Consider the following 21,287-nt stretch of genomic DNA (forward strand, 5'->3'; position numbering starts at 1 on the left):
TGTGCAGTGGTGGACATGGACGCAAGCACTCCGCCCCTCCACTTTAACTGCAGTGGGGGTGGTAAGGCGAACTTGGAAGGGCTCCGTTCACTGTGGCTCCAACCCCTTCCGAGTCCAGTTCTTAACCATGACATAACTACCAGGTTGCACTGAAAGCGAGCTATGTAATGGGGACAGTGACAGGTGAGCCGCTCGAACCTGGCTATGGAGTTCCTCGAGGGCGTTAGTGAGGGCTAGAACATAGTTAGTCCGTTCTTTAGTCAGATGGTGAAACTGGACCAGTCTGGGAACAGGCAGGTTCCAGGGAGTTCTAATGGGCCTGCCGTAAAAGATCTCAGCAGGAAAGAACCAGGCCGATCCTGCAGGTGTGACCCACAGCTGAAAGAGGGCAACGGGGAGCAACTTAAGCCATGCCAGTCCCGTGTCCGCTCTTAATTTAGCCAATTTAGTTTTGAGGGTCTGATTGTGTCTCTCAACCATCCCGGCCGCCTGCGGTCTGTACGCACAGTGGAACTGCTGGCATATGCCCAACTGGGAGCAGAACTCCGTGTTAATCTGTCCAATAAAATGAGGCCCGTTATCAGAACTTCACTGAGCCGGTATTCCGTACATAAACACCTCATCACATTTTTACAGCCTCTGGCTCTCGGTCCTCTTCGGTCTGGTGTGATGGTCACCAGTAACGAGATGTCATCTTTGGTGAATAATGATGGGCCAAGCCTATCGGCAGCATCCGAGCCCTAGCCAGCGAACAACACCTATTAAGGCATCCAATGATTATGCAGTATACAATTATAACAACAAGTATTATCAATCCATGCATCAGGTAAAACCCCATGACTGAGCTATGAGAGAACTCTGAGCTGAATCCGACAAGATAGATAGCCATCCTCAATGCTACCGTGTTGCCCTTAGGATTTATATCCTCCTTATAGTTGTACTGACTAGCAACTATCCCTCAGCCTTGTCATTCGTATGTACATGTCATGATTTGTAAAGTGTGCAGGGAAATCAATGGTAAATGCATCCATCTCGCTGACCATTGTTGATAGACCCTTTGTGATGTGCTTTCCTCAAGTCCAATCACCGTGAACCATAGCTGTCGCTGCTCAGGAAGGTAACACAATAGCCATATCCGGTTGTTTCACTACCTCCAAGGCATCTGACTACCTCTGGGTAGCAGCACCGTAAAAAGCTTCCTCATGTCCCTTAAAAGCAGCACACAACTCAGTCCATCAGCGACCAAAAGGTCCTTATCCCTCACTGGGGTTTTTTTTTGTAGGAAGTGCTTTCCGTTTCCCATAGGAATGGTAAACTTATGATATCATGTATCATGCACTGATTATCTTGCTTTATTAATTGCAGGAGCTTCAACCAATCCTGTTACTATTCCTGACTTCCTGACTCTGACGTCGAACATTGTACTGAACCATGTAGCCTGCCAGCCCTGGCTTACTTGAGACAATAGCTCAGTTTTCTTCAAACCCCTGTTGTCTGTTATCATTTTCCTTACAGCATAGAGTGTATACTTGCCATTTTTCATTTTTTTTGTTAAACACCACTCACACACTTAGTACAGTTAACCTTTTGTGGTTACAACCCAATTGAATTTATACATAATAGTCCCTAACAACTTACAGGACATTTCATCTGTAATAACTGTTATACTCTCCAATGCTATATTGGTTGCTGCATTGGTTACAATTCCCCTCGCGGCAGCAAGCTTATACTATTGTCATTTAAAATACGGGGGTTCCTCGTCAGTCGCTGCTGTCTGCCGAGACCCTTAATAACTCCTCCGTGTAATACGTCCCTCCTGGAGACCACAGATCACCCATCAGCTAACGTCCTGTTAGAGATGTCTGACCAGAGGTTTCAGTATTCAGTAATAATTTGATATTTTGATTTGTTGCTAACCCATAAGGTTTTTCTTCCGGGCTCTATTATTTAATTCCCTCAAACATGTAGCCAATTGTAGCATTAGTTTTTTCCCATACTGTCTCAAACATTCTTCAGCAGAGTGTTGTTCAGGTTCTTCTTCTGCATTATTGTTGCTTCATCTGAAACTGAAATGAACAGGTCAAAGGCGGAGAGGGCCCTATTTCTTGATTTGTATCTTCCTATCCTTGCTTGGATATTCCAGAAGTACCATCTCCAGGACTTGCGGATTTCCATTGCCACCATTCCTCTTTTTCTAACACAGTGATTCAATCAGGTTGAAATTTCCCTGATACATTTTGGATATTGCTACTGCGTCTACTTCAATGTTTTTAATTCTGATTGTGACAGGATTAGTTCCGAACATAATATTTTCACTGTCTCATCTGTCCTATTGATGCTGCTAACAGGTTTCAGTTCACTGGCATCCTGACACCCACACCCAAACATTCATTTTTCCCTTGTCTGAGCGAGTTGGGGATATGATCTATCCTGTGGCACGGCATCATTGCAGTGATACAGTCTCTAACACTGTTAGGCTAATTTTACATCCCCAGGTCATCCCAACAGCATAAGCTACGTACTTCCTCACGAATCGATACCACAAGTCTGTCACTTGTCCACAAGCTTGCACAGCCTTTTAGAGTCACATTTTTGTCGGCCAAATTATCCTTGCAGTAATTGCATGTTGTCATTAATCTACCATCCCACTTACACTGACACTTCTTGGATTCAAAATCCACCCTGTGGTCACAAACCTCAATCATTAAAGTTGCCTGATAGTTCACAAAACAATCATGGCAAAACTGAATGCCCCAAATCTCCCTGGGGGTTGCAGCATTGTCCCCTCGCTGTCTGTGCAAATGTATTATCAATTCTCCTGAATACCCAGTATCTGACTGTCTCCTGGGTTTCATATGACTACTACCAGTCCAAACAATCTGGCTACAGAATGCCCCACAGCCCTGAAATGCTGTTTCCTGATGCTCACTGTGAACCATTTTAAACTGAGGGCCATTAATCACTGCCCTTGATCTATCGTTCCACCATTTAAATCTTTACTGATTACATTCCTACGCTCATTGCCCATAGGCTGCCGATGGAATATCATAATTCCTCATATTGTTCAATTTGACCAGATTTTTAAAATTCTGACACAATTTCTTTTGCTCCAGGCGCCATGGTTCTCTAATACAATTGTATGTTCACCCAAATTTTTTATGATTTTGTCTTTACCTGTCACAGCCTCAGTGATTACTTCTCCTGTGGTTATATTCGGCAGTTTCACCCACACTGCCTCTCTGTTATCAATTCTTATTTCCTGATGCAGCAAGTAATTCTCCTAATCTAACTTCAGGTCTAACGTTTCTATTGCCTAATACCCCCTCTATAATGTAATCTCTAACTTCTGGTCTAATATCTTTATTCCTTAAAGCTCCTTCTACAATGTATTTAACACTCTAAACTTCATTTCTTCTGCTGGTAACTTTCTAGCGATACATCGGGCACTAGGACCCTGATGGAGCTGTGCCGTGTCAATTTCAACCGGTCAGCTGCACAGAGCTCTGACTGCTTGGGAGTAAAACTTCTCTTTGTGTTTATGCGAAGACCAATTTAGTGCTGAGCATACTGAGTTGCTACCTCATAATTTTGATCACATTTCTTGCCTGCCATTTATAAACTTCTAATTGATGTGAAACTATTTTTATTTATTTATTATTTTTTTTAGCAGCCAAGACTATGCCGAGTTGCAACTAATCATTTACAAATCCCAATTTATACATTTTGATTTCACTTTGTGTTTATTTCCTGAGAATTATGTTCTAATTAACTCCCACAATGTTAATCATTATTACTATAGAAAGTTTCTAAAGAACTTTTAAATACTTACCCCGTTTTAAATCTCACTTTAATACCTCCTAAAGCACAACATTTCACAAAACTAGTAACCGAGGATATCACATTCTTATTAAACAGACTCATTCATTCATTGGAGATCTCCATTCAAACAAAAGAATTCAAACCATTATACTTTCATTCATCAACACACAATTTTGTCTCTGGTTCCCCCTACTGGCTATTCATCTCCCAATTCTGTTTCATTCAAACAACCCATATCTTCCCATAATAAATGTTAGCGTAACCAATTATATTTGTATGGAATTGAACTGTCTGCAAACATTCCATCAGCGGTCTTTTACTCAACTGTTCTGCGACATCACATCAACCCGATAAAGACCGTAACCAATTTTAGCCAATTCGAATTGTACGGAATTGAACTGTCCGCAAACATCTCATCAGCGGTCTTTTACTGAACTGTTTCAGCGACATCACATCAACCCGTTAAAGACCTTAACCGAATTAAAGTGTAATTTAATAGAACCAATTTTTAATTTTCTACTCGCATGCAACTGACTGACCAGGCAACATTCCATCAGTCACCAACTGAATTGTTACCTCATTCCAACCCTCAGCCGTACCTGCATTGGCTGAAATCAATTCTTCGAATCCACCAGACTGACCTTTGATTTAGTCGAGACAATCTTACCTGATCAAATGCGAGTGATTAGACTGTTAGCAGAATACGAGAGCGAGGAAAATCAATATGGCGAGTTTTATCTACACATACCGTGGGCCCATTTCCTTTTCCCCCTTCCGAGAGCAGTCCAATTCTGATTTCGCAGATGAAAGGCAAGCATCTAGAGAAATCCCGGGTTTCGGCACCAAATGTTAATTCCTAATTCTTTGTGGCCAGTCTGGACTCAATAAAATCTGAGATGGATTAGCAGGTATCAATTATTGTTTTATTTCCACCAGCTTGCAAGGCTGACTCACTCGTGGGACATTAGAACACACACAGCTGTCTTCTAAAGTTCCCAAAAGTTAGTGAGAGCTAAGACAAAGAAATCACAGCACATATTGATTGAATCACATCAAGATTCGCATACAAGCTTCCCATAGGCCAATGTATACACCTTCTGACCTGGCCATATATCCTGATTGGCTCACTTCACATTTTCCCAATCCTGGCCTCTTGTTACCCAGCATCCTTTTCACTATTCTCTCCACGAGGCAAAGTTCCCCTCCCCCTTCCTAGCCATGCTGTGCTTATCCCTTTGTTCTCTGTCTGTGAACTCATTACCCTCAGGGTCCTACTGTCCATCATATTCGTTTGTTCACTTCCTCAGCTGCACTATGATGAACTGAATTCTTTAAAAAAAAATATAGCACCCGAGCTATCAAATGTTTTAGCTTGCAGTTTTAGATTCTTAATCTTCATTATACTTGAATCTCCAGGCATGAGCAGAACAAAGGCCTGACAGTCTTGAGGGGGAGAGAGAGAAAAATGAAATATTAAGCTACTGTGCATCATGCTCATTCATGCTTCCTCATGATCAGAAGGACAAAATAATCATGTACCTTTGTTTTGGCCAGGAAATGAATGACAGGGTTATAGTGAAAACTGAAAATATAAAGTTAGGTGTCTGGGCATTTGTTATTGCCAAGTAGATGGCACTGTGGCAGGTATTTTAATTAGACATAACTAATGAAAAATAAATTAATGGTATGTGGAGTGGTGCAATTGGCAACCGGATGAGAATTAAGGAGGAGAGCAAGGGTTTACGCAGAAATAGTGAAGATAGAGATGATCAAATCAGTTGAGTTCTGTATAATTGAGATGGAAATACTAAAGAGGATAAAGTAACTCAAGAGGAATAAATAGAACATAGAACAGTACAGCACAGAACAGGCCCTTCGGCCCTCGATGTTGTGCCGAGCAATGATCACCCTACTCAAACCCACGTATCTACCCTATACCCGTAACCCAACAACCCCCCCCTTAACCTTACTTTTTAGGACACTACGGGCAATTTAGCATAGTCAATCCACCTAACCCGCACATCTTTGGACTGTGGGAGGAAACCGGAGCACCCGGAGGAAACCCACGCACACACGGGGAGGACGTGCAGACTCCACACAGACAGTGACCCAGCCGGGAATCGAACCTGGGACCCTGGAGCTGTGAAGCATTTATGCTAACCACCATGCTACCGTGCTGCCCAAAATCTCCAGGAATAAATGGTATTTTCCCCCAGAATGCTAGAAAGGAGTCTTTTTTGGTGATATTAGTGATTACAAAGGAGTTCCTTGGCAGTGGTGACTTTTGTACAAAATAAAATTGACCATTAGTGTGCCTATAAAATGAGAGAACAGACTTCATAATCATACTCTCATTCTGTATTATTGATTCATTAGGGTGTAAACCTTTCTGCCTCTCTACTTACCACTATCCCCATACCCCACCCACCCGCCCATTAAAGTCACCCCTTAAAAGCTACCATTTTGACCATGCTTTTGGTGACCTGCTGTGCTCTGCTCCTTTTTCTGGCTTGGTATCAAATTTTGATTGCCGATGTTCTTCTGAAGCATCTTGGGATGTTTTGCTGCATTCAAGGTGCTACATAAATGCAAGTTTTAGTTATATATGTGGGGCAGCACGGTAGCATTGCGGATAGCACAATCACTTCACAGCTCCAGGGTCTCCGGTTCGATTCCGGCTTGGGTCACTGTCTGTGCGGAGTCTGCACATCCTCCCCGTGTGTGCGTGGGTTTCCTCCGGGTGCTCCGGTTTCCTCCCACAACCCAAAGATGTGCAGGTTAGGTGGATTGGCCATGATAAATTACCCTTAGTGTCCAAAATTGCCCTTAGAATTACATAGAATTTACAGTGCAGAAGGCGGCTATTCGGCCCATCGAGTCTGCACTGGCTCTTGGAAAGAGCACCCTATCCCCTACCCAAGGTTAACACCTCCACCCTGTCCCCACAACCCAGTACCCTACCCAACACTAAGGGCAATTTTGGACACTAAGGGCAATTTATCATGGCCAATCCACCTAACCTGCACATCTTTGGACTGTGGGAGGAAAGCGGAGCACCCGGAGGAAACCCACGCACACACGGGGAGGATGTGCAGACTCCACACAGACTGTGACCCAAGCCGGAATCGGACCTGGGACCCTGGAGCTGTGAAGAGACAAGAAGCTCAGGCTTTTCTTTTTGCTGGAGTCGCTTTTTTTTTCTTTGTTGTTATTCATGGAACGTTTATTCGGGATTGGATTTAGTATCGTCTAGTTTATTTTGTCAATCCAAGTTTGTGCAACAAAACCACACAGGTTGCACAACTCCAGGAATTTCGGAAAGGCTTGTTATTTTCTAGAAACCTTGTGTTCCACTTGGTGACCTTCTGACACGTCAAAATGTTTTTTAATGAGTAATATAGAAATGTAAATCAAGGAGAATGGGAGGAGGGGGGTGCAGAACCAGCAAATGGCGACAGTCTGCGTCTGTGCAAACATTCTTTTTAATGGGTCAACATGTATACAATGACAAGATAATTTACTTGGCTGTTAGCATGCTTGAGGGAGCTACAGTTCTGAGGAGAGACTGTTGGGTGTTCATTTTCCCTTTTGAACTGGCCAATTTTGATTCCTGTTAATACAGGAATGGGTTGGTCATTAATTACCAGAAGCTGATTCAATCATTTAATTAAATCATAGGTGATTTGTATCTTAACTCCATTTGTCTGTTTGATTTGATATTGATTAATACCCTTGCCAAATAAATTTATCTAGTTCAATGATGAGAGACGCATGTGATGATGGATGGTTCCCTGTGATTGACAAGATGACGCAAGCATAAATTTAAGTCGAGCAGAAAAATAACGTGGGTTATTTAGAAAAGTAAATTCTAGATGGCACGGTGGGGCAGTGGTTAGTACTGCTGCCTACGGCGCTGAGGACACTGGTTCAATCCCGGCCCCGAGTCACTGTGGCGTTTGCACAGTCTCCCCGTGTCAGCATGGGTCTCGCCCCCACAACCCAAAGATGTGCAGGTTAGGTGGATTGACTATGCTAAATTGCCCCTTAATTGGAAAAAAATAATCGGGTACTCTAAATTTAAAAGAAAAGCAAAATCTCTGTCGTGTTGGAGGGTCAGAAATGGAATTGTGTTGTGGACAGGATCACTGAATTCCAGCAAGGCAGAAGGAGGCCATTTGGCCCATCAAGTCTTAATTTAAACAGTGGCGCACCAATGTTTTCTACACTCTCCACCTGTTTGTATAGGAAGGGGTTTGGATTTCCCCCTTTATAAGTGATTGCATATTTTCCCAACACCTCAGATTTGGTGTGATGCAATTCCTATTAACAACTCCCCAGTAAACTCTAGTATGGGCAAACTCAGAGGGGTAGTTTATTCATGCATACTCAAATAAGTGAGGAGGGGTTGCAACCTCGCCTACTGTTATATTCACTCTAAAAGGGGGAAACAGGGAAAGTGTGGGATTTAACGGGCAAAAATCACAAGATAAAGAATTATTGTTGAGCATGAATCCAGAGTCAAAGTTGACAGGCTTCAGACCGATGCTGGATAATTCCACTTTTCCAATAGAGACGACTTCCGTGATTGGGATGGGCACGTAGTGATGAATTGGTCTTGTAGGCACTGGGACAGAGGTTCAGGTAGAAACAGTGTAGAAGGGAGCCAGGCAGTTTAAACTGGACGGGCCCCTCTTTGCTGCTGCTTGCTAGATGGAAGATGGCAGTCTGCCTTTGGAGCCTTGTGGAGCTATAAAGCTCAATATTACAGGTTCCACCAGCTGTCCATGTGACTCCCACCTCTCCACTTTGGCATGAACAAAGGATGTATATTCCTTAGTCTGACATCTTGAGATTGAAGCTAAACTGATTGGTAATGTTTCAACCATTAAAAATTTCAAGAGTTTTCAGGGCCCTTTGCCTTGTCAGACTAGAGTGAGGTCTTGGTCACTGAAATATTCTTTAAATAACCGGCTGAAAATGTCACATTCTTTAAAAAGGAAATTAGATTTACATAGAACATACAGTTCAGAAGGAGGACATCTGACCCATTGAGTCTGCACCGGCCCACTTAAGCCCTCATTTCCACCCCATCCCCATAACCCAACAACCCCTCCCAACCCCTTTGGTCACTAAGGGCAATTTATCATGGCCAATCCACCTAACCCCCACGTCTTTGGACTGTGGGAGGAAACCGGAGTACCCGGAGGAAACCCACACAGACACTAGGAGAACGTGCAGACAACGCACAGACAGTGACCTAGCAGGGAATCGAACCTGGGACCCTGGTGCTGTGCTATCCACTTAGATTATCAAAAAAGAAGTGGGGGAAGCACTGCAAATGTGATGGACTGTAAAGCCTGTTTATATGCTGTAATATTTTATGGTACAATATATATATAAAATTGTTCAACCTGTAACACAGTATTGGATAAACTATGTTTTAAATTGCACTTGAGGCTTCAAGTTTTTATTCATGCCTGCCCATGATTCTGCAAGCAAGCCCATACTTAGTGGGCGTTAAGTACTAATAATAACAGATGTGGAGAGGAAGTAGTGTATAGTATGTTAATTATATTGGTAAGATAGAGGTGAAGGGCATTATTTAATTATGAGCACATATAAATAGGGGACTGGAGAGGCAGGAATGCATTGTCAGCCCGAGGAATTACATTTTGGTTTCATGAGGTAAGTTTCCTTTGAAACTTCGAATTATGTTACAGTGCCCTGCAGCTGGGACACTGGAAGAGGGAGCAGAGCAATGAGACTGAGCAAAATCAATAAACTCTCTTGATAAACAAAAGCTCTTTCTCGGTTTTGACATCACCAAACTGCTTGGATCCTGTTAACATAGACTGCGATCATAGTTCTGATTTTTCCGACATACTGAAAGCCTGTGTGGTAATTATTTGGTAATTATTAAGGTGTAAAATTATACTGAAGCCAAAAGATAACAATTAGATAAGATTAACAAAGCTCTTATCACAAATGCTTGAAATTGTTTTGCGATCAGCATAATGAGTCTTTTGGAAGCCTTCAGACCCTTTTTCAGCATAACTTCACTTGAATTATACACCACACATGCTTCGATGGACTATAAGATTCCTAGCCTAAACTGATGAATTGGTTCAACTGCATTATCTCTAGGTTTAGGCCAATCAACGTTCAAACAAAAACACAGGGCACCTGGTCCTGGACTCATGATCCAAATAGTGATTTGATGAATAAGAATTGAGCTAGGTGCAGGTATGATTTGCTAAGTGTTTGGCTTATTCTCTACAGATTCAGACACTCTGGCTGGCAAATAAAGGGCCAGTGAAACCTTAATTAAAGGTAGTTCACTGTCATTCATATTAGCTGGACATGGGAATTGCAAGATGTAAAAAGGCAATGATGCACCTAGTTCACCCCAACCATCTTGTTTCAAATAAAACAATTTCCCTAAAATTTGTTGTCTCTTAGTCTGTCACGATCATGCCGTAGGCCTGGTCATTTCTTCTTTTATTGCAGTTCTGTTACGTAGAGTCCTCCCTCGCTGCACCCCAACCCCAAATTCCTCCACCTTGGTATAATTTTGTAGCTATTTTCACTCATTCAGCAACTGAATTACAGTAACTTTTCAGTAAGCTTCCATAAGGTTGCTGCACAATGTTGATTGACGACTCAATTAACTTTACCCTTTTGCAAGCAATTGTGGCTGCTGTAATCAGTTTTGCAAATTAAATGAAAATCGCTTATCACAAGTAGGCTTCAAATGAAGTTACTGTGAAAAGCCCCTAGTCCCACATTTCGGCGCCTGTTCGGGAAGGCTGGTACGGGAATTGAAACATGCTGCTGGCCTGCCTTGGTCTGCTTTAATTGGCAGCGATTTAGCCCTGTGCTGAACCCTGTGGTAATAAATGTACTCTAGACAAAAAAGCTTTTAGCTGGTTTTAATTCCGGGTTTGAGTTTAATGCATTACTGTTTTCTTGATGATTGATCTAAACAGTAAATCCAGCGACTCTTGAATCGGAATGAAGTTTTACATTTTCTGCTCTTCATGTTGACTGTAGATTAATGGTGACTATTGCACTTTTCTAAAGCATGATACAGGGGTGAATCCATAGAATTTCTACAGTGCGGAAGGAGGTCATTCGGCCTGAACCTCCAAACGAGTACTCTACACCTAGGCCCACTTCCCAACCTATCCCCGTAGCCCCGCGCGATGGTCATTCCACTTAACCTGAAAATCTTTGGACTGTGGGAGGAAACCCATGTAGACAGTCGCACAAGGCCAGAATCAAACCTGGGTCCCTGGCGCTAAGGCAGCAGTGCCAACCATTGTGCTGCTGTCTTGTAACTTGGAATGAAGCATTGCTTTTGCTGCTATATTAAGTATACTATTTAAAAAAAAAAAAAAAAATTTTAAAGACTGGAATTGTTGTGAACCAAGTTCTGCTAGGAACAGAAAATAGTGATATAAGTAAGCCTCCGAAAGATAAATGAGCATTTTGCATAGAGTTTTAGAGAAAGTTGCTTGAAGGCTGTCGTACAGCCTTCAAGTTCTGACAAAGGGTGTGCCCAAAATATCATCATCATGCTTCTAAATTCTGACTGACCTGTTCTGTGTATCTTGTATCCATTGTTTTATTTTGGATATTCCACATTTGCAGTTTTCTCTTTTTAATCTGACTAAATCTGGGTAACTATTTTGCCCATTATTTTGTTTAAACCCTGTGCAGTGATCAATTTGTTGTTGTTTTTCTCCGCAAAACAGCATCCTCAATTTTTAAAGCCTTATAGTAGGCTGATTGTCCTGATATATTTTGAAGAATAATTAAGCTAATTTGAAGGAGTTGTTTGAGACATTTTGCCCATAGCAACGTTTTAGTGAGCTATAACCTTTGGGATCATTGCATTTTACTTAATTCTTCAATGCTGTTGCTTGAGTACACCCCAGCTCTTTAACGCAAGCGCAAATGCAACCTGCGTCTTCTACTAGGGCTATTAAACCTTCAGTAAGTGCAGATAGCAGATGGAAAAACACTGCCTCTAAGTAAATGTAAATATTGTTTTAAAAATGTTTTTATTGAAATCCTTTTCATTATAAACAGAATAATATAAACCAGATGCTTCAATTTACAATGTAAAAAGTACACAATCATCAATCATGAACACACCCAATCTTAACCTCCTGACATTAAACTAAAACTATCTTAACTGACAGTGATAACTCTTTGAAAAAAATAAATGAATGGCTGTTATCTTGGGTGGAACCTTCTACCGACGCCTTAATGGTATACTTGACTGTCTCCAAATGTAAGAAACACAGGAGGTCACCCAACCAGGCTGAGGCACTGGACGGAGTAGAAGACCTTCATCCAAGGAGGACTCTCCTTGGAGCTGTTAATGAGGCAAAGGTGAGGACATACTCCTTCACCCTCGTCGACACCACCGGCGAGTCCGGCACCCTGGAATTGGCCACCAGAGAGAGGACATGGCTCCAGTTTGACAATAAGTATCTCTGACATGGTGTTGAAGAAAAATACCCAACAGCGTATCAACTTGGGACAAGAGGAATTTGGTTAGCTAGTCCCCAAGAACAACACTCACATGTGTCGTCCACCCCAGAAAACAAACGCCCATCCTCGCCTTGGTCAGATGCACCCTGTGCACCACCTTGAATTGGATCAAACTAAGCCGAGCGCAAGAGGACATAGAGTTGACCCTGCATCATCCAGATAGGATCCAATTCACCCTCCCATTTCATCTTTCCCTTATTCAATGGAGCTGACTCCACTGATAAGATCTGACAGTAAAGACATTAAATACTCCTCTTCCACTCCACAAAGACAAAATCCTCTTCAACAGGGAGGATGGTGATGCCAAGGGAAAAGACTTGCACAAAAAAATGGCGAATCTGAAAATATCTAACAGATTGAACGCAAGGAGTTGGATTTTTTCCGATAACTCCTTACAACTGGCAAACCTTCCCTCAGCGAACATGTCCCCAAACCTCTCCAAGCCCCCCCCCCCCCCCCCCCCCCCCCCCCCCCCAACCCCTAAGCGTAGAGTCTAAACCCCAAGCAAAAAGAGGTGATTACTACAGGTAAGGGTCATAAATATGAAGCTAAATTTGAAATGCTGTCTGAACTGCTTCCAGATTCTCAGGGTGGACACCACTACTGGGTTCAAAGAAAATCTTGCAGCAGAGAACAGCAGCGAGGCAGTTACTAAAGCACCCATGCTAGAGCCTTTGCAAGTGCTCTCCTCCATTTGCCCCCATGTGGAACTTGGATCACAAAACCACCCCAATATCTTCTCAATATTGGCTGCACAATAATAAAATAACAAGTTGGTTGAAGCAAGACCACCTGACTTTGCCTCGAGAGTTGTCACCACGCCATGTATCACAGCGCATTTACCATCTTGTTGGTCTTTTCCAGTGCCATCTGATTGGGAACCAGGGCTGCTTCTATTGACTTGCGGAGGTCCCCTGACTGCCGCCACTGCTTAAATTCTGCCACCAAGGTGCCGATAAGCATCTTGACCCTTAGTGGAGTGGAAGGTGTCACAAAAGACATGCTTGTTAGATGAATTGGACATTCTGAATTCTCCCTCTGTGTGCCCGAGCAGGTGTAGTGTGGCGATCAGGGGATTTTCACAGTAGCTTCATTGCCGTGTTAATGTAAGCCTACTTGTGACAATAATAAAGATTATTATTAGAAGCTGTCTCCTCTGTTTTCTCCACCGATGAGCCCTGAGAAGCCTTTAAATCTGTTGACCAACTTTTGCATTCAAGCTTCTTTGCCCTGCTCCTTTGGGCATTTCCCTTTTGTCGGCACCATGTTTCATTAATCAAGTGGGTTCTTGAGCAAAAATACTCCCAGAAACTACCCTCGTGTGAGCGACCTCGTGTGCGTCCTCTCCGTACACACCGCCAGCGGAAGTCGTAAATGTAAATATTGGTGGCCTTTTATTTCAGTGCGCTCTTATTTCTGTTCCTAGCAGATTAGCGCAACAGGAACATGATACATATTTATAAACATGCATATCTTATGACCTGAAGAACATTGTCAATTCTTTGCAACAGAGGTTGGATTTTGGATTGTGTGGTTTGTATGCTCCGCTCCATGAGCTGCTAACGGATTGCTGGAGTGAAGAGAAATTTGAGCGCAGAAATCAAATTATTCCAGAAACTGTCAAGCTTAGTTACCGTGCTGCATGAAAATAGGAAAGCATTTTCAAAATGGGTACTGTGATTTTGAATCTCAAATGGGTTCAAGAGCACGTGTGGCGTAAATTAAGCTGGATATTTGTTTCGAACTGATTGTTCTCCCTTGACTAGGTTGCTTTGCTTCATTTAATTGCACGTAGCTATATTTGTTCGTGCTTCTTCACAGCCTCTTATTTCCCTTCTCATTACCAGTGGACTCCCACATCGCAAAGCTGGTGCACACTATCACCTGTTTGATCCACTGGGAATTACTATGCTCATGGATTTCTGTTATCCAATACATAGTATCAATAAATTGTAGTTATAAAGTAGACATGAATCTATACCCCACTGAAGTCATATCAAAATATATTTCGGAATATCCTTTATTTAAAGATTTCAAGTTCTATGCAGATTTATCTTTTCACTGAGCTGCCCATATCAAACACACACACACAATGTAGCATTTCAGATGAGTTGTGAGATGTGGTTGAGACTATTAATTCACTTCTATGTGGACATGGGTGTAAGGATCCTTCCTGTTGATTTCCTTCTTTCCCCTTCCTTTATTTTTTGCTGTTACAATTTTTGCTCATGGATGCTTAATGGGCATGCATGTATCTTTAAGTCAAGCAGCAGAGAGAACGTGTGAATAGGAGCAGATGTTTGGCTTTTGAGCCTGCTCAACCATTCAATAGGATCATAGCTGATCATCTACCTCAGCTAAACTTTCTTTATTTTTTAATTTGGAGTACCCAATTTTTTTTCCCAATTAAGGGCAATTTAGCGTGGCCAATCCAACTAACCTGCACATTTTTGGGTTGTGGGGGTGAAACCCACACAGACACGGTGAGAATGTGCAAACTCCACACGGACAGTGACCTAGGGCTGGGATTCTAACTCGGGTCCTCAACACCGCAGTCCCATTGCTAACCACTGCACCACGTGCCACCCCTGAGCTAAACTTTCTTGTACTGATCCTGTGTTTACTGAGTCTCTGGCTTAAATATATTTTATGACTGAGCTTTCCTAGCTGCTTCAGTAGAGAATTCCAAGGTCCAAAAAACCTCTGAGTAAAGAAATTCCTCCTAATTTAAGTCCTAAATGGCCAACCCCTTATCATGAAATTATGAACTTTAGTTCTAGAACTTTACAACCAGTGGAAAAAGTCTTGCTGGCATCAATACGGTCAAACCCCCTTTTAAAAAAAATAAATAAATATACATATATATTTCAATATGATTATGCCTCACTCTTCTAAACTCTAGGGAATATTGATAGGGCTATTCCTGTTTTACTTGAACTTCATATGTGCCCATCGCTCTGTCCCCAGCAGTATTAACCAAAAATACATGGGATAATCTCGGGTGAGGAGAATTTGGATTCCCCCTGCTCTTCCTCCCCCCCTCAAATGAATTTGAATGCAGTCTGAAACGTGCAGTGGGATTTTGAATTTAATGACATGAGCCTTTCATTTTGTGCAGCCCATTTGTTGATGCTTTTCACCAAACTGCATCTGTTGTGATAGTTGGACACGGGTGGAGATTGTTTGACACATAGGTTCTTACCAATTCGAATTCTGGACATGAACATTCACCAACACCACTGCCTTCCCCTCCAGTGTACCTGTAACCATCATATAGTAACCATAATATAGTGACCTCTCCGGTCTGCCACCACTGACCCCGTCTGAAAGTAAACCCTCTTACTAATCAAAATCGCTGTCACCTCTTGACCTACTGTCAAACCCTGAATGAGAAACCTGGCTCACCCACGTCTTTTGCAGCCTGTTCTGCTCCCGCACCTGAAGGTGAGACGTCTGCGGAAACACCACATCGGCCCCCAAACCTTTCAAATAGGAAAAAACCCTTGCCCTCTTTACCAGCAATTCCCCACCCCCAAGACCACGCATGCTCCAGGCGACTAGCCTTGTTGGGGGTCTTTCACCCTCCCTCCCCCTCGTGTCAGCCATTGATCACCGTGATTCATCGTTCCTGCACAAATTCCAGGATCCCAGGCCCACCTAAGATAGCCACAGTACCCACTCCTATGCTGTTAGCACTTCCCCTTATATCCTTACCCTGCCGATCCATTTGCCTGCCGAATTTCTCCAGCTCCTGCACCATCACTTCAGCCAATGTGTCCAAAGTAATGGGCGCGGCAGTCATCGTCTCTCCTTCGGTGGCTACCCTCCTGAGCTTTCTTCGAGTTTGGCTTGTTGTCGACAGTTTCTACATGACTCCATTGAGTAACAGTTCCCTAAAACCCAGGTCCCTGGCGCTGTGAAGCAACAGTGCCCCACTGTGCCACTTTCAAAATGTCCTTGAGATGCTTTATTATGTTAAGTAAATGTAAGTTGTATATTGAAAGCACATTCGATTCATGTTTGCTTCTTATTTCTCTTGGACAGGTTTTGCAACAATTTTTGAAGATGATTTTGCCACTTGGGTTGTTGATTTTATCTGCATCACAGATCCATGTCAGCTTCATGGTGTATTTTGTTGCTTTTCTCCACCTGTGGCCTGTGGAAGGTGAAATTATAGCAGTAAGTATAACATTTTATAATAATTAGATCAGCAAAGACCTTACAATGTGAAATAGTTTAAGTTTGGTTTCAATTTCGGAGAAAAATGTTTCTGTCAGAATATTTTTGTACATAATTCCTCAACAGAGCAGTGTGAGGAGTTGCTGTATCGATGAGTCACTTAGACTAGGGAAGTATCAAATTGTATCTCTGATCCTTACTGAGTTAGGTGATCTTTGAATGCTACCATTGGCTATTAATTTGGGAAGAACAAAGTTGATCAAAAGCCCTGCTTTATGGAGACTAGTTTAGTCAGTCGTGTTGTTTTCTTTCCTGTAGGTCAGCAATTCAGTGCTTCTGGCAGCTCATGGGATGGAATTCCGTCAAACCAGTAATATGTGGGATGACACCAGGAAAAATTAGCATAGCTGCTGTATTTTTGTAAAAAGCTAATTAACTGGTTCCCTTCTGTCTTGCAATGAAGGGAACCCGCTCAGCCTTGTCATGTGGAGATTAATTAGGTGAAATATAGATTTAAAAATAAATTTAGAGTACCCAATTATTTTCTTTTTGCAATTAAGGGGCAGTTTAGTGTGGCCAATCCACCTAACCACATCTTTTGAGTTGTGGGGGTGAGACCCATGCAGACATGGGGAGAATGTGCAAACCCCACACAGACAATGACCCGAGGCCGGATTCGAACCTGGGTCCTGAGCACCGTGAGGCAGCAGTGCTAACCACTGCGCCACCGTTCTGCGCTGGATAATAAGTAGAATTCATATATAACTAGGACAATTATACCTTAAAATTGGGTAAAGGGTTACCTTTGTTCAGCATTGTAGACAGACCTTGCCCAGATGCCTTTGCGCACATGTAGGAACATATTTTCTTGCACACCAGATGGAACTTTTCCAAACCCTTCTGATAGAAAAATACTGGCACAAAGGGTCACCAAAGGACAGATATCACAGCACAGGAATAGTCCAGAAAAACAATATTTTAAGTCCTGTCTATTCTACTTTTTCAATTACTTATTTTTTTAAGAAAGGAAAGACTAAAACGATATCATAATATACCAGGGTCAAATTTACTTGCAAAAGGGCACACTGATTATTTTTATTTTCAAAGAAGGATTCATCACACATTGGCTTTCGGTGGTACAGATACTTCCTTAGATCATTATCAATTAAGTTAAAACTCATTAATTGACTCATTAGAATTTGAAAAATTGCTCTTACAAGATTCAACTTTTGCTAATCTTAAGAAAAAGAAAGGAGTGTTTTGATCATTTGATGACTCCATCATGGAAAAATTAATCTTTAGCTGACAATGCAGGAAACATTAAGGTTTAAGTCCCTTTTTAATCATGGAGAGTATAAACTCCATGCAGGCAGGGAAGGCGCCGGGACCAGACTGGTTCCCAGCGGACTTCTACAAAACATTTGCGATAACACTGGCCCTGCATCGGCTGGAGATGTTCACAGACTCGCTGGCGAGGGGCACACTGCCACCTATGCTAGCACAAGCCTCAATTTCTCTAGTACCCAAGAAAGACAAAGACCCAACTGAATGTGGTTCATACAGACCCATCTAGCTACTGAATGTTGACGCCAAAATACTGGCCAAGATTCTAGCCAAAAGGCGAGAAGACTGCGTACCAGAGGTGGTTGTAGAGGATCAAATGGGCTTTGTCAAAGGTAGACGGCTAACATTGAACATCAGGCACCTGCTGAACGTGATCATGACCCCATCCGGGGACAGAGCACCTGAGGTGATCGTCTCCCTGGAGGCAGAAAGAGAGAGTGGAAGTACCTTATAGAGGTGCTAGAGCGGTTCGGGCTCGGAAAGAATTCACCTCATGGTTGAAACTCCTGTACAATGCTCCCAAGACAAGCGTACGGATAAACAACTCCAGCTCCCAGTACTTCCAGCTGCACAGCGGCAACAGGCAGGGGTGCCCACTGTCGCCGCTGCTGTTCGCCCTAGCGATCGAACCATTAGCGATCGCTCTCAGAACAGCAAAGAAGACTGGCTGTCCGACCTCTCAGAATCTCTCCAAATGGAGAAAATCAAATTCGCCATCCAAGGGTCAGACGACTGCTTCCACAGAATGTGGGAGCCATTCACCCAATTGTTCCGGGACCGGTTTGTGGCCAACGAACAAGCAGAAGAATGTCAGGTAGCCAAGAATCAGGGGAAAGTAGCCAAGGCATGAAAGCGAGAGCTAGACCGGGAGAGGGTTGGGGGTGTGGGTACAGCTAAACCCAAGAGGAAAGAAAGGCGAACCACAGGAAGGGAAGGGGGGGGTGGGGAAAGAAAGGGGGGGGGGAAGGAGGCAAGCCAGAGAAATGATAGCCGGAAGGAGGGCACGGGAAACAATAAAACAAACGCGGCATCGACAGGAACAGAGAGCAAGGAGAACCCAAGCGAAATTGAACCGGAGCATAATACCTTACCAGTCACTTTATTTATTATTATTTTTTTAAATTATTACTTTTTGTGTTGATATGTTTGTGTGTGCCCTTTTCTATATCTGTGTACATAACGGTAAATATACTTTGTTCAAAAACCCTATAAAAAAAAGAACAGCAAAGAACTGGAGGGAGATCCAAAGAGGAGGCAGAGAACATAGAGTCTCGCTCTATGTGGATGACCTGCTCCTCTACATCTTGGACCCACAAAGCAGCATGGAAGGAATCATCGTGCTCTGAAAGAATTTGGTGCCTTCTTGGGTTACAAACTCAGCATGAGCAAAAGTGAGATTTTCCCAGTGAACCCGCAAGGGGGAGAGGGGCAACACTGGTGGGACTGCTGTTAAACAAGCCCGACACAAATTCCGCTACGCGGGGATCCAAATCGCTCATGACTGGACGGGGATCCGCAAATGGAACCAGTCTGACAGAGGAAGTCAAAAAGGACCTGCAGAGGTGGAACACACTCCCACTCTCCCTGGCAGGGAGAGTACAGACGATCAAAATGAACGTACTGCCCAGATACCTCTTCCTACTAAGATCCATCCCGATTTATATCCCCAAAGCCTTTTTCAACGCACTGGACAAATTAATCATGGTGTTTGTATGGGGGTGGGGAAAGAATGCTGGGATCACGAAGAAGGTCCTTCAGAAAACAAAATCCAGGGGAGGGCTAGCCCTCCCAAACCTACAATTCTACCACTGGGCAGCAACGGCGGAAAGAGTGATGGGATGGATAAAGGAGCTAGAGGCCAAGTGGTTGCATGCGGAGGAGGCCTCCTGCAAGGGGACCTCCCTCCAGGCCCTCGCCCCAGCAGCCCAGTGGTGATAGCCACCCTCCAGACATGGAACCAACTATGGCAGCAATTCGGACTGACCGAAATGTCCGACAAAGCCCCAATCTGTAATAACCACAGATTCACACCAGCACTCACTGATGCCACCTTCAGAAGGTGGAGGGGGGACATTGACAGTCAAGGACCGATACACTGACGGTCGGGTCACAACACTGGAAGAACTGACATAGAGATTCCAACTAGCTAAAGGCAACAAACTCCGATACCTGCAGCTTTAAAAACTTTCTACGGACCCGCGACCACACGACAGACGCGACTGGAAGAGCTACTGGACGCAGAAATCTTGGGCAGAGGGAACTGTTGTGACATGTACGAACGACTGCTAGAAAGGGCCGACATCGAATTGGACACAACAAGGAGGAAATGGGAGGAAGACTTGGGGTTCGAAATAGAGTGGGGACTCTAGAGCGAAGCACTGCACATGGTCAACTCTACCTCCACATGCGCGAGGCTTAACCTAACGCAGCTAAAAGTGGTACATAGAGCCCACTTGACCAGAACCCGAATGAGTGGGTTTTTCTCGAGATTTGAACGGTGCCAAGGAGGCCTGGCCAACCGTGCCCACATGTTCTGGTCTTGCCCTAGACTTGCTGGGTACTGGACAGCCTTCTTCAAGGCAATGTCCAAAGTGGTGGACATGAGGGTGGAGACATGCCCGTAAGTGGCGGTCTTCGGGGTATCAGACCAGCCATATTTCTTCATGGGGAGGGGGGGGCAGATGCCTTTGCCTTCCTTCTTGGTTGGCGATCAGCACCACCTAAAGCTGCAGACTGGCTGCCCGCCGTCTCATAATTTCTCCAATTGGAGAAAATCAAATTCACCATCCCTGGGTCGGAAGAGGGCTTCCACAAAACATGGGAGCCATTCACCCGACTGTTCAGAGACCTGTTTGTGGCCAACACATAAAGAAACAGCGAATAGCCAGGACAAGATAGAAAGAGGAAATTGAGGGAGGACCGGGGAGTAGGGGTGGGGAGGAGATGCAAGGTGAGGGTGCAAAACCCAGTAAGACAAAATGGGGGGAAGGGGGGGGGGCGGTTAAGGAGAGAGAGAGGGAGAGAGAGGGGAGGGGGGGGGGATGATTGTAGGCTGAGCCAGCCAGACAGCAACATACTGTAAATAGAGAAACCTAAGAAGGAACTTTTGTGACTGTACAATAAATGAAAACTAACAGCAATGTATATAATTTTGAGAATGCCAATAAAAAGATTTTTTAAAAAAAGGTTTCAGTCCTTTTTTATAACCACAAATTATGAAAATAAGAAAGAAATAAGTCATTGTAGGCATGGTTACTGGAAGATGCTATAACAGCGATTGGCCTGATGAATGCTCTCAACAATTAAATAATTATCAATGATAGAGATGATATAGCCTTATTAAAATGGAAAGAGTTTACACAAAAAAGGTAACACCCATAGCTGCT

At 43.4% G+C, this 21,287-nt stretch overlaps 1 protein-coding gene across 1 annotated transcript in view; it reads left to right on the forward strand.

Moving 5' to 3' along the window:
• LOC119975519 (E3 ubiquitin-protein ligase RNF13-like) overlaps positions 1–21,287 on the forward strand; it is a 289,560-nt gene that overhangs the window by 32,987 nt on the left and 235,286 nt on the right. The window contains exon 2 of the mRNA XM_038815305.1: positions 16,423–16,557. Within this exon, the coding sequence (XP_038671233.1) occupies positions 16,444–16,557 (114 nt within the window). The 5' untranslated portion in view covers positions 16,423–16,443. The remainder of the gene's footprint in view (positions 1–16,422; positions 16,558–21,287) is intronic.

The sequence above is a fragment of the Scyliorhinus canicula genome, chromosome 13 (assembly GCF_902713615.1).
Source record: "Scyliorhinus canicula chromosome 13, sScyCan1.1, whole genome shotgun sequence".
Lineage (NCBI taxonomy): Eukaryota > Metazoa > Chordata > Chondrichthyes > Carcharhiniformes > Scyliorhinidae > Scyliorhinus > Scyliorhinus canicula.